The following is a 14459-nucleotide window of genomic DNA, read 5'->3' as shown; positions in this document are numbered from 1 at the left end:
AGGCAGACCCAGCCATGGCGCTGCTCTGTGGACAGAACTCGGTGCCTTAGGACCTCAGACCAGCTCTTTGTCTGTTACGGAGGCCAGCAGAAGGGAAAGGCTGTCTCCAAGCAGAGGTTATCCCACTGGATAGTGGATGCAATTGTCCTGGCTTATCAGGCTCGAGACCTGCCATGCCCCCTAGGGGTGAGAGCTCACTCAACTAGGAGCGTAGCTTCCTCCTGGGCGCTGGTGCATGGCGCCTCGCTAGCAGACATCTGTAGAGCTGCGGGCTGGGCGACACCGAACACATTTGCGAGATTTTATAATCTCCGTGTAGAGCCTGTGTCCTCCCGGGTACTCGCCCCTTCGGGCCAGTAAGGACCTGCTCGGTGTCAATCCGCTTGCTGCACCATTCCACTCCCCAGACTGGATGCGTGCGCTATTCTCCTCAGGTGAGTTCCTCAGTCAGAACCCTGGGTTCCTCCAGCACTGTTGATGTCCAACACTTGCGGACATGCCCCTTGGTCAGCCATGTGTGGGACTAGGTGCCTCCATGTGTTGTGATTCCCCTTTCTGGGTAATCCCACTTGTGTATGTCCATAGTAAGTCTCTCCACCACAGCAAGCCCCTTGCCAGCTCTGTCGTTGAAACTTCGACCCTGCGGGCTGGGTACCTCAGAGTTCTTATGTATCACCACCTTGGTAGATACCTGCCTTCTGTAAGTCCTCCCACGGGAAGGCAGCCTACTAGCATTATGTCCAGCTGGAATATGCTACCCAGTGTATTCTGTGCGAGCTATAGGCCCTCACTCGTGCTGGCCTCACGACAGGGTGCTATCACTCACACGGGTCGCTGGAAGACAGCCATGTGGCGTTTTGTAAGGGACCCCATTCGTAACGTCGAACATGACCGACTGAAAGGGAACGTCTTGGCTACGTATGTAACCCTCGTTCCCTGAAGGAGGGAACGGAGACGTTACGTCCCCTTGCCACATCGCAGTTCAACCCAAATATTCAGATGTGTGCAGTGCATTTTATTGAGGAGAAGGGCAGTTTTCTGAACCAGTAGCCTATAATGTGTCTGTGGCACAAAGTCTGTTTCCGTAAAGTGGGGAAAAAAAAAATATTTTATAAACATATATATATATATATATATATATATATATATATATATATATATATATATATATATATATGAGGGGCCATACAAGACTTTATTCATTCTGGCACTCTCACACACATACATTCTCCATTCACATACATTTATTCTTGCTTTCACACACTTACATTCTCCTTTCACATACATATATTCTTGCTTTTACACACTTATATTCTTCTTTCACATACATATATTCTTGCTTTCACACACTTACATTCTTCTTACACATGCATACATTTCTATTCTTACACACACATACATTCTGCTGTCATATGCATATATTTTTGCTTTCACACTCATACATTCTCCTTACACATACATATATCTCTACTCTCACACACACATACATTCTCCTTTCACATACGTATATACACATACATAATATAGAATGTATGTATGTAAGAGAGAGAGTATGTATGTATGTATGTATGTATGTAAGAGAGAAAATATAGTGGAAACGGAAGGCGTTTAGTTGAAGCGGAAGGCAGGTTAGAGATCAGGCTCACCGTGACAGGTCTTGATCAGCATGGCTGAGGTAGATGAGGCAGCCGCAGAAGTATTTCAGCAAGCTATCTGTGTTTTAATAAATAAATAAATATTATCATTGTGAAAAGGTTACATGGCCTCGTCCTTTGAGTGAGTTATGATTGAGGACAGGAGCTCAGCCTCAGTCGTTTTGCCTGATAGACGTATTATAAGCGTCCAATGTTTTTTTTTTTTTTTTTTTTTTTCACTTAATTTAGGAAGTGAATTAAGTGGGAGGTTGCAAGTTAGGAACAGCAATATCTTTATATTATTTAAATAACTCGAGTCATAGCAGTTTACTTTTAGATTTTTATTGAATTATTTATTCAATTGCAGCTCTGCGTGCAGCAATAACTCAGTGCTAGACTAGTGTTCTATAAGCGGCACCAGTTGTCAGAGATTGAATTAACATTTTCATCCGAATCAGAAACACAGAAGAAATTTTGTCAGGAGCTTCCAGTAAAGAAAATACAAACATAGTGCAGACACACATATAATTAAGGAAATAAAACTAATAATAATAAATAGTAATAATAAAATATTCATTCAGCCCATCTGATGTTTTTGTTTTGTGCACTTGCTTCATGTTGCATATATTTTTAGCTTGTTTGTTTGTTTGTTCAAGGTTAGTTTGGCCAGTAACAGAGCAAAATAAACATTTAACAAATGTAAAAAGAAGAAGAAAAAAAAAAGAATAAGAACTAAATAAATTTGCAAAGAGGATGGGAATCGGCTCATTTGAGTGTAAAATAAATAAAATCCTGATCAGTGCATCCTTAACTGGAATAGTTAGACCTACCTGAAAGACCTGAAAGACCTGAAAAAGCATGGTTAATTTCAGTTTTATCTTTGAACTATTGTATTTGTGCAAAATGGTTATTATTTATTACAATACAATGTTACAGTCAACAATGAAAACAATAAGTCTTATTTATTGATTGATTGAATGAGTGTGGCAAGTCCTGTGAAAATGTTGCCAGGGCAAGTAAAAACATTTTAACCACTGGCCGAACCGGACCAGTAGAGAATTTCCTTAGCGTTAAGCCCTGTTAATATGATCAATGTCTTAACACTTGTACACAGATCTGTAGAACACGTTGGTTACATAATTATATGTTAAAGTTAAAAACTTAAAATATGTACTTGAAAAGAAAACAGGAAGACTTTGAATAGCATAACTGTAAAATTGTGAGGAAGAGCCCAAGAGGGTCTGGCTGCAGACTTGCACTTGCATTCTCAGACTTGCACTCTCAGACACTTGCGCTTCCGCTAGTGACGTCACTCGCAGTCTTAATTTTTTATTTTATTGATTTTTTATTTATTTTTTGTTTGAATTTCCCAACATTTTATAACAGTAGCCAGGTGGCGAAGACAAGAAAAAATAAACTAAATTACAATGTCACTTGCAATCGCTACTTGCACTCTCTAGTACCTGTGACACTTGCAATCGACACAAATCGTGCATGTTGCCATTGGAGACAATACGCGGTGAATAAACGCAACGCACAAAGTTTCGCGTTAAGCATTTTCTCATATCGGATAAACTGTCTACTGTCAACATATAGGCTAGACCTACTGAATTGTCTTTATCATCTTAGTCTGTTATTAGGCCACATTGTGTTCATAGCCATCTGCTAGCCTTGTAGTACATTAAATGATAACTATATAAAATTTGGTCTTTTAATTGAACTTAATGTATCTTAAAACATGCCATATTAAGTTTTGTTTTTTTCTACAGGAGGAAAACGCTTAACGAAAAGACTTTGTGCGTTGCGTTCATATTCTGCTGTTCTGTGGCCACGGATTTGCCGGTCTTGTCTTTTTCTTGCAGGACCCTGTACATGATAGTAGTAGGCCTACTAATTTAGTTTTAATCATTTAAGCACTACCACAGTGTCTTGTCTCCATTGGCAACACGCACGATTTGTGTTGATTGCAAGTGACGTCACAGGTAGCGGAGAGTGCGATTGCAAGTGACATTGTAATTTAGTTTATTTTTTCTTGTTTTCACCACCTGGCTCCTGTTGTAAAATGTTGATAGATTCAAACAAAAAGTTATCAATAAATAGAACAAAATAAAACGAATAAAGACTGCAAGTGACGTCGCTAACAGAAGCACAAGTGTCTGAGAGTGCAAGTCTGAGAATGCAAGTAGCAATTGCAAGTGACATTGTAATTCAGTTTCTTTTTTATTGTCTTCACCACCTGGCTACTGTTGTAAAATGTTGTAAGATTTAAACAAAAAGTTATCAATAAATAGAACAAAATAAAACGAATAAAGACTGCAAGTGATGTCGCTAACAGAAGCACAAGTGTCTGAGAGTGCAAGTCTGAGAATGCAATTGCAAGTCTGCAGCCAGACCCTTCTCGGAAGATCTGAGCAGGTCTTGCACATGTATTTCCTGGTCTGAGAGTGACTTCCTGCTTAAACAGGAAGTAATATATACCAAAAAAGAAATATATGTAAAAGGAGAATGCATGTGTGAAAGCAAAAAAAATAAAATGTAGGTATGTGAAAGGAGAATGTAAGTGTGTTAAAGCAAAAAAATATTATGTATGTGAAAGGAGAATGTATGTGTGTGAGAGTAGAAATATATTTATGTGAAAGGAGAATGCATGTGTGAAAGCAAAAAAAAATGTATGTATGTGAAAGGAGAATGTAAGTGTGTGAGAGAGAGTATAAATGTATGTATGTGAAAGGAGAATGTAAGTGTGTTAAAGCAAAAAAATATTATCTATGTGAAAGGAGAATGTATGTGTGTGAGAGTAGAAATATATTTATGTGAAAGGAGAATGCATGTATGAAAGCAAAAAAAAAATTTATGTATGTGAAAGGAGAATGTATGTGTGTGAGAGTAGAAATATACATTTACACAAAGATGCAAAAATGGATGCTGAGTAGGTGAAACGGAGGCTTGACTCTAGCGTTTACGTTTTGGTTTCACCAGCAACTAAAGCAAAGTCTGTGGTGTGGAAAAGTTTATAATGAGAATAATTAGTGAATAATCATGCACCATCAGTGAGCGCAGGAACGCGCTGAAGACATCTACAGTGGATTCAATAATTTTCCTCCACAAAAACATGTAGGCTTAGCCAAATCTCTGTGAGTAAAGGTTTTTCAAATAATAACTAAATAGTAATTGAGTCTTAAATCCATAATGTGGACAGAGTATTTACACTAATGTTGGCATTATTCTTTTATTAAATGTCAGCTGCTAGTGGCGAAGCAAATCCAGCAGAGCCTTTATCTTAATTTCATTATTGCCAAATACCCATCTTAATTTTAAATTTAGCTTAAGGGGGGGGGGGGGGGGGGGGGGGGTGAAATGCTATTTCATGCATACTGAGTTTTTTACACTGTTAAAGAGTTGGATTCCCATGCTAAACATAGACAAAGTTTCAAAAATTAAGTTGTACGTTTGAAGGAGTATTTCTGTTCCAAAAATACTCCTTCCGGTTTGTCACAAGTTTCGGAAAGTTTAGATGGAGCGGAATTTCCTTATATGGGTCCTGAGGGCACGTCTGCCGGAAGAGCGCGCGCTCCCTTATAGCACAGCACTGAGAGCACAAACAGACTTCACTGATCAGAGCGAGAGCTTCGCCAAATGTCACAAAAGACGTTTGTTTTTGGTTGCCAGGGCAAGACGACCCTGCACAGATTACCAAAAGAGAAACAGCATTAAGGGACCAGTGGATGGAGTTTATTTTTACAGAGCATCAACGGAGTTGTGCAAGTGTTTGTGTTTGTTCCCTGCATTTCGAAGATGCTTTGACGTCGTTTGACGCCGGGTTTGCACATCGTTTATTTCTTAAGGATAATGCAGTCCCAACGAAAAAGGGTCACGATCGTGTGTTGGAACCGCATGTGGTGAGTAAAACTGCTTCAAATATCTCTGTGTTATTAACTTAGCTATCGGCGTGTAAGCACATCAAGTAAACAACATGCGATGTTGTCATCAAACTGCACGAGTAAAACTGCTTCAAATATCTCTGTGTTGTTAACTTAGCTATCGGCGCGTAAGCACATCAAGTAAACAACATGCGATGTTGTCATCAAACTGCACTTTCCACATGTAACGTTACAGCTTAAAGGGGGGGTGAAATGCTCGTTTTCACTCAATATCCTGTTAATCTTGAGTACCTATAGAGTAGTACTGCATCCTTCATAACTCCAAAAAGTCTTTAGTTTTATTATATTCATAAGAGAAAGATAGTCTGTACCGATTTTTTCCGGAAAAACACGAGCGTCTGTAGGCGTGACGTGTGGGCGGAGCTAAAGAATCACAAGAGCCAGTAGGCTTTTGCGCTGATAGCGTTTGGAAGCTGTGACATTACCTGAGGACAAAACCAACCAAAACAAACCATTTCTAACAGTCAGATTCAGCGTATATTTATGATCCAGAGGCTGAAATTTTACAAGAGCAGCTGCAACAACAGCGGCTCTATGTGGTATGTACTGAAACTGTATTTATATTTGCTTAGCGGTTTTGGAAAATGATTAAGTTCCACTTTGTCATTTTTTTTTATTTATTTTTTTTAAGCTGTACATGTGGAAAGTGCAGTTTGATGACAACATCGCATGTTGTTTAGTTGATGTGCTTACACGCCGATAGCTAAGTTAACAACAAAGAGATATTTGAAGCAGTTTTACTCATGCAGTTTGATGACAACATCACATGTTGTTTACTTGATGTGCTTACACGCCGATAGCTAAGTTAACAACACAGAGATATTTGAAGCCGTTTCACTCACCGCATGCGGTTCCAACACACGATTGTGACCCTTTTTCGTTGGGACTGCATTATCCTTAAGAAATAAACGATGTGCAAATCCGTCGTCAAACTGGGCCTTATTTGTAAAACAAGCATCTTCGAAATGCAGGGGAACAAACACAAACACACAACTCCGTTGATGCTCTGTAAAAATAAACTCCATCCACTGGTCCCTTAATGCTGTTTCTCTTTAGGTAATCTGTGCAGGGTTGTCTTGCCCTGGCAACCAAAAACACACTCCTTTTGTGACATTTGGCGACGCTCTTGCTTTGATCAGTGAAGTCTGTTGTGCTCTCAGTGCTGTGCTATACGGGAGCCGCGCTCTTCCGGCAGACGCGCCCTCAGGACCCATATAAGGAAATTCCGCTCCATCTAACGTCACACAGAGCCATACTCGAAAAAAACTTTCCGAAACTTGTGACAAACCGGAAGTAGTATTTTTGGAACAGAAATACTCCTTCAATCATACAACTTAATTTTTGAAACTTTGTCCATGTTTAGCATGGGAATGCAACTCTTTAACAGTGTAAAAAATAGCATTTCACCCCCCCTTTAAAAAAAAAAAAAAAGAAGAAAAAGTGGAAGTTAGTCATTTTCCAAAACCGCTAAGCAAATATATACAGTTTCAGTACATACCACATAGAGACATTGTTGCTGATGCTGCTCTTGTTAAATTTCAGCCTCTGGATCTGATTCTGGATCATAAATATATGCTGAATCTGACTGTTAGCCATGGTTTGTTTTGGTTGGTTTTGTCCTCACGGTGTCACAGCTTCCAGACGCGCTCAACGCAAAAGCCTACTGGCGCTCGTGATTCTTTAGCTCCAGCCACTCGTGTTTTTCCGGGAAAAATCGGTACAGACTATCTTTTATGAATATAATAAAACTAAAGACTTTTTGGAGTTATGAAGGATGCAGTACTACTCTATAGGTACTCAAGATTAACAGGATATTGAGTGAAAACGAGCATTTCACCCCCCCTTTAATTTAATTTGTTTAAAAAAACTTGTTTTTTATTGGTGCGTTGGTCTGTAGCTTATTCCTATTTAGAGTGCTAAGATGTTACGATTTTACAGAGGACTTATTTTATTTCTTTATTCCAACTTCCAAGTGGCCTAGTCTACTTTATTTATAAATAAATTATGTTAAAACATGTATAAATGACTCATTCTTGACACAAGGAGTGTGTGCGCACATATGAATAATGTCGGGCTGTAAATGGGTACTGGCTTTTAAAAAGCTGTCAATCAAAATGTACTTGTCGGGTTCGGGTCGAAACCTGTCGGGCTCGGGTGCTGTCGGGCCTAACTTTCAAGGCCCGATTACAGCTCTAATGGAGAAAGTGTTTGAGAGTGCCAGAATTAATTACGGCTTGCACGGCCCCTCATATATATATATATATATATATATATATATATATATATATATATATATATATATATATATATATATATATATATTTACCTTAAACCACATACATATTGTATTACACCAAATACACAAAAATAATGATCTTTTTAGCCACATCATATGACCCCTTTAAAACAGTGTGGTTTATATACATGCTGCTGGGTTGACATTTTGACACACCAATCAAGAAAACACTTATTTCAAACCCCATTGCACACCATTTCCAGGAAACATGTCATTCAAACAGGAAACCGTAGCAAAACGTTGCACACAAGTTTGAGCTTGAACTTGCCCCAGGTAGCATAGTTTAATAATGCAGTGACTGAGTGTGGAATCATGGGAGTTGTCATCTTCATCCCCACAGCCAATGCAATCCGAAGGGACTGGGCAGAAATCATGTCCATTGATGTGCTCAGGGGCATTGCTAGACTTTTTTCCCAGTATAAATCTGCAGTGTGCCCCAATATAAATCTCAAGTTTAAGTTAAACTTTATTTCACGTCTTCTGAACTGTTGACAACAAACACCCGCTTACCCCGAGACTTAGGTCTCTGCAGAGCAAAAGTGGGCGTTTATCACCTTGAGGGTGTTTTCAAACTGCTGGGTGTTTCTAAATCATGAAATCTAAATGACCCCCCTTACCCAACCCACCACTAAACCTAACATCACTATGACATCAACCGATCAGGTATTATGGTGTAAAAACACCCTGATCTGGTAACTCCCATTACTTTCCTGCAGAGACCTTATACTTGCTTACCCCCATTGAAAGGCTTGGAAGTAACTCCCATTACTTTCCTGCAGAGACCTATACTTGCTTACCCCCATTGAAAGGCTTGGAAGAGAAAGGACAATATTTAATATATCTCCGATTGGATTATTCTGAAAGAAGAAAGTCACATACACCTTTGAGTACATACACATTCTCGGATGAACTAACACTTTAAGCAACGGAAGTTTGTACAGTGCATTGTGTTGCACACTTCTTCACACAAAGCAGGCTTTGAAGAAAAAAGTGATAGAAAAATTAATGGGGGCCTATGTCTCAGTAGAACTTTAGGTCTAGCAATGCCCCTGCATGAACGAATGATTTAATAGCATAGTAGAATGAAGCAGGGTTTTTGGCAATTATAAGGAAACTCCGGAACTACTGATACGTATAAATGGTATTGAAATAGAAAAAGTAACAGAAATTAAATTCTTGGGAATCACAATAGACAACAAATTGAGCTGGAAATCACACATTGGACACATACAAAGGAAGATATCAAAAAATATTGCAATCATAAACAAAGCTAAGTACGTTTTAAATTACAAGGCGCTGTATATATTGTATTCCAGTCTGATTTTGTCATACTTAACGTATGGAATTGAGGTCTGGGGTAATAATTATAAGAGTTCCCTGCATTCCCTTGTAACTCTCCAAAAACGAGCAATCAGAGTTATTCATAAGGTAGGATACCAAGAACATACAAATATACTGTTCTTACAAAGTAATATGCTTAAATTCATGGACTTAGTCGTTTTTTATACTGCACAATTAATGTATAAAGCAAATTGGATCCTACTACCTGCAAATATTCAAATACTATTCATAAAAAGAGATAGCTGTTACAATTTGAGAGGTTATGGTCATTTTAAAGTACCGGCTTTCAGAACGACGAAGAAAAGTATGTGTGTGTCTGTGTGTGGTGCCAGACTCTGGAATAACCTGAGAGCCCAACTCAAGCAGTGCCCATTCATTTATCAATTTAAATCAAAGTATAAACAAGTTATACTGTCTAAGTACAGGACAGAAGAATGTCCTTAGGTGTAGAAATGGAATTAGCTGCAGAGCAATCTATTTATGTTGTATTTTTTTTGACTGACAAACTAAAAAGATAATATAAGTTAATCAAGATAATATAATTAAACTATTTATAATTATAAACAATTGTGGCCAGTAAATGTATTGAACTCATAACAAGTAAGGAACAAAAGATCAAATTAAAAGATTGGTGACTAGCGAGTTTTTTTTGTGTGTTTTTTTTTGTACTTATTGAAGATTCTTCTTTTTGGAATTAGCAGAATGATTGTGAGTTAATATTGTTGATTGTACTGTCACTGGAATAGGACAACACTAATATGTGGCAACTGTCTTATCGATTATAGTAGATACCTACGGTTTAAATGTAAAAAAAAAGGGGGTAGGCGTCAATAAGCTTAAGCTTCTGCCTACTCCTTTTGAGCATCAGATCCACGGTTTTATTTATTTGTTTTAATGTACTTGATCATCTGCGCATGTATCCTTTTTGGTTTCGCCTGTTGTGTTGTGTTGATGATTGTTAGTTGTTACTATGTTGATTTTGTGGAATTCTGATGCCCAAATAAAAACAGATGATGATGATGATGATGATGAGGGTGAGGCTGAAAGCTGTCAAAGCGAATATATAAAACTCTTCGAGTGTTTTTTGGATATTTTAATTAAAATAATCTTACACATTGTGCCTTTAAATTCACTTCAATATATAGTATATCTCAATAAAAGAAGTTGTTTTAACACTATATTGTTTTGTTTTTTTAGTCCCAGTCTATAGGTGTCAATCCTCTGTATGTTATGATCCCCTGCACCCTCAGTGCATCTTTTGCCTTCATGCTACCTGTGGCCACGCCTCCGAATGCCATAGTCTTCTCATATGGATACCTGAAAGTGTCTGACATGGTGAGTGTTAATAAGTAGTCTTTAAAAATATGAACCGTCATCCTTTTGGGACTTATTCAATCCAAAATGCAAAGTGAAATGTATAGACAAAGATTTAGATTTACTTTAAAACTTTTGAAAAATGTATTTTAAAAAATGAAGAATTTAATTGATATGTAGATCTTGAAAAAATAAAAGCAGTGACTTATTTACTTTCATAAAGTTGGTTATCCAAATGATAATTTTTATGTGCAGGCCAAGACAGGGATTGTCATGAATATCATCGGCATCCTCTCCATTACCTTGGCCATTAACAGCTGGGGCAAAGCTATCTTCAGTTTAGACACCTTTCCCAGCTGGGCAAACACTACAGAAGTGTGAGAGGCTAAATCCCACCATCAGTCTGCTGTCAGACTGCACCATTCAGCACTATTCTCACCATGTTTCCAACCGAAGAGGCCAGACAGGGTCACAGCCAGTGGCTGGTTTCACTGGAGATGATAGTGTGTCATTACTGTGATTGTGCAGTTCAGTTGTTGTTTATTGATGTAAGTTTGTAAACAGTCCATAAAAAAATGCTATAATAAAGTTACTTCAAAAGCAGCTTTAGAGGAATATAAGTGTAAAGCCAAAAGGCAGATATCAGATAGATACCATGCAGATTTATAAGCACAAATATGCATATACCTCTAAAAAAGTGGACAGCTATGTACACCTTTGACAGGCAGGGCAGTTTTAACAGAATATTGTAATCATGTACAGTTCAAGATTAATTAAAACTCTTACCATTGCAATGTACAATTAAGCTATGTAAATTAAAATAATGTATTTTCTTCCCATTCCTACTAATAAATACACTCTGTTCTTTCACCTGTAGCATGTAGCCAATATTAAATAAGTACACTTTGTGTGTGAGTCTCTCTCTCTCTCTCTCTCTCTCTCTCTCTCTCTCTCTCTCTCTCTCTCTCTCTCTCTCTCTCTCTCTCTCTCCCTCTCTCTCTCTGTGTGGATGTGTGTGTGTGCTTGGAAAAGAAAAAATACTTTCTGTTATTTTATTAGTCTGTGCATTTCTGAAACGACTGAAAACTTCATTAATTATTTTATTGAGATTTTTTTTTAATTTATGTAAAAATGTAAAATCTTATATTATATAGCCTATACAAATAAGGGGGGGATATCAACTTAATTCAATATAATCACACTGAATAAATTCTAATAAAAAGATTAATAACTAAAAATATACTACAACAAATATTGATGTCGAGATAAAGATATACACCTATTGAAATTATAAAATCCACATAATGCATATGCATATAATAAATGTGCTTAAATTATATTTAGTGACTTCCACGGTCAAGAGAAAACATTAAAGGCTGGGGAATATCTTAACCTATGTTTTACGTTCAGCTTATTTCAGTAGTAAGTGCACACAGCTATGACACACAATGACGGAAAGTTTTCGGCAGGAGGTAATGTGTTGCTGGCGAGGCTGAAAGGCAGCACTGGGGCTGTGTTCGAAATTACATGCTTACTGCTTACTGCCCAGTACACAGTGTATACTGCCTACTATTTTTTAAAGAATAATGTGTGAAACAGTATACAAGTGACAAATATTTCAGAGTAGTGTGCTAACCTGTTGTCACAAGACAAAACATTAATTCAGCACAGCTGCTGAGGTTGTTGCCTCACAAATAAATGTACTAACCATTCTTTTTACAAAGGATTGTTAATTAAGGATTCATACTAATCAACAATGCTATATTGCCCAATTGAACTCATTTCATAATTAATGGACTTTACATACAGAGCAGAAATAATAATAATTTTGTAAATAGTAGTTAAGTTGTAGATATTTATATTTCAGTACTGAAGTACATTATAAAACAGTATGCAATAAAATAGTGTGTTTTTTTTTTTGTTTTTTTTGTTTAAAGATGTTCCTGTGACTCAAGTGGTAAAGCATTGCATTAGCAGCGCAAGATTGTGGGTTAAAGGTCCCCTTGTTCGTGATCCCATGTTTTAAACTTTAGTTAGTGTGTAATGTTGGTGTTAGAGTATGAATAATATCTGTAAAATTCTCAAGCTCAAAGTTCAATGCCAAGCGAGATATTTGATTTAACAGAATTCGCCTACAAAAAACGACCCGTTTGGACTACAGCCCCATAGGGTTGCCACCCGTCCCTTAAAATCCGGAATCGTCCCGTATTTGAGAATAAAATAGCGCCTCCCGTTTTGAATCAATATGGGACGGGGTTTGTCCCGTATTTTCGGAGTTGTCTTCTCTGTTGCGCACGTGGCTTGTCAGATGTGCGATAGCATGCCTCGGGTTAACAACATTCATAAACTTTACAATAAGGTTCATTTATTAAGCATTAATGTATTAACTAACATGAACTAACAATGAGTAAGAAATACATTTTTTACAGTATTTATTAATCTTTGTTAATGTTAGTTAATAGAAATAAAGCTGTTCATTGTTCATGTTAGTTCAGTGCATTAACTAATATTAACAAGATTTTAATAAAGTATTATTAAATTTGGAAATGAGCATGAGCAAAGATGAACAATTGCTGCATAAGTGCAGATCATTATTAGTTAATGTTAATTAATGTAGTTAACTAATGAACCTTATTTTAAAGTGTTAGCGATTTGTTTATTAAGGTGTACAGTCAGACACATAAGCATTATTTTAATAAGAGATAAGTAAAAATATAGTGCCTATGTGAAGCAAATAAACAATTTAACTAATTAAAATGATTGCATTATTCAATAGGCTACTGTAGAATTAACAATAGACTATATAAAATAGATTAAAAAAAATGTGTGTTTTACATGAATTTAGAAATGTTTGTAGATCGGTTATTTATTATGTGGTTTCACGGTTTGGATGGTGTTACTGTTTGCAAACAATGACAAATATTTTATCCAAAATCTGTGTTCACACCACCTTATACAATTACTTATACAAGTCCCTTATTTTTCTGTATTAAAGGTGGCAACCCTAGTCCTCTAGCAGGTTAAACTTTTAGTTATTGAAATATGTTTACAGGGCAGCATTGCATCTTATTGGTTCTCTCAGTCATCCAATCAAGGACAGCAGGAGGCGGGACATGGATTATTTGCATTTATTTTTTCTCAGGACGTGGGAAACATCACGCTAAGGAGATCGTTGCAGTTAAGGTAATGTTATGTTTTCTGTTGAACTATATTTGATTATTACATTAAAATGTCAAAATAATGAAGTATTTTGATTTTAAGTTAAGGTAATGTTGTGTTTTATGTTGAACTATATTACATTAAAATGTCTAGATAATGAAGTATATATAACAAGTAAAGCTTAATTTTTCTATCGAGCTGTTATTTAACTAGCTAGCTAACTAATGCAAGTAAGCTAACTCGGAACATTAGCTAGTATTGTTGCTGTTCCCAGAGCATTTTGTCATAGCTACATACAACAAAATGCTTGGCTGCATTTTTTATGCATATTTTTCTAATACTGATTTTAGAGCGCCTTGTCGTATTTAAGTGCAACATTAATTTGCTGCTCTAAGGGTATTTTTGCAGCATAAATTCTAATACTGCCCTCAGGGTACCTTACCGTATCTCCACGCAACATTCATTTGCTGCTCTTAGCTCATTTTTGTTGCAGATATTCTAATGCCACCCGCAGGGCACCTTACTGTATCTCCGTGCAATCATTTTCTGCTCTCAGCGCATTTTTGTTGCAGATATTCTAATTCTGCTCTCAGGGCAGCTTACCGTAACTCCGTGCATTCATTTGCTGCTCTAAGCGCGTTTTTGTTGCAGATATTCTAATGCTGCTCTCAGGGCACCTTACCGTATCTCCGTGCAATCATTTGTTGCTCTTAGCGCGTTTATGTTGCAGATATTCTAATGCTGCTCTGAGGACACCTTACCGTAACTCCATGC

General features: G+C 37.2%; 2 protein-coding genes across 3 annotated transcripts in view; both read left to right on the top strand.

Annotated features, from left to right (window-relative positions):
- The window catches only part of slc13a5a (solute carrier family 13 member 5a), a 72750-nt gene extending 61354 nt beyond the window's left edge, over positions 1 to 11396 (top strand). For both annotated transcript variants that reach the window (XM_052588176.1, XM_052588175.1), the window contains 2 exons: positions 10410 to 10547; positions 10782 to 11396. In XM_052588176.1, coding sequence (XP_052444136.1) covers positions 10410 to 10547; positions 10782 to 10907 — 264 coding nt within the window. In that variant the 3' untranslated portion in view covers positions 10908 to 11396. The remainder of the gene's footprint in view (positions 1 to 10409; positions 10548 to 10781) is intronic.
- The window catches only part of LOC127986006 (uncharacterized), a gene marked incomplete at its 5' end in the record, with an annotated part of 403871 nt that overhangs the window by 302283 nt on the left and 87129 nt on the right, over positions 1 to 14459 (top strand). The gene's annotated exons all lie outside the window — the stretch shown is intronic.

Source organism: Carassius gibelio, chromosome B21 (genome assembly GCF_023724105.1).
Source record: "Carassius gibelio isolate Cgi1373 ecotype wild population from Czech Republic chromosome B21, carGib1.2-hapl.c, whole genome shotgun sequence".
Taxonomy (NCBI): Eukaryota; Metazoa; Chordata; class Actinopteri; order Cypriniformes; family Cyprinidae; genus Carassius; species Carassius gibelio.
Note: the sequence above shows the minus strand (reverse complement) of the source record. Positions and strands in the feature narration are given on the sequence as shown.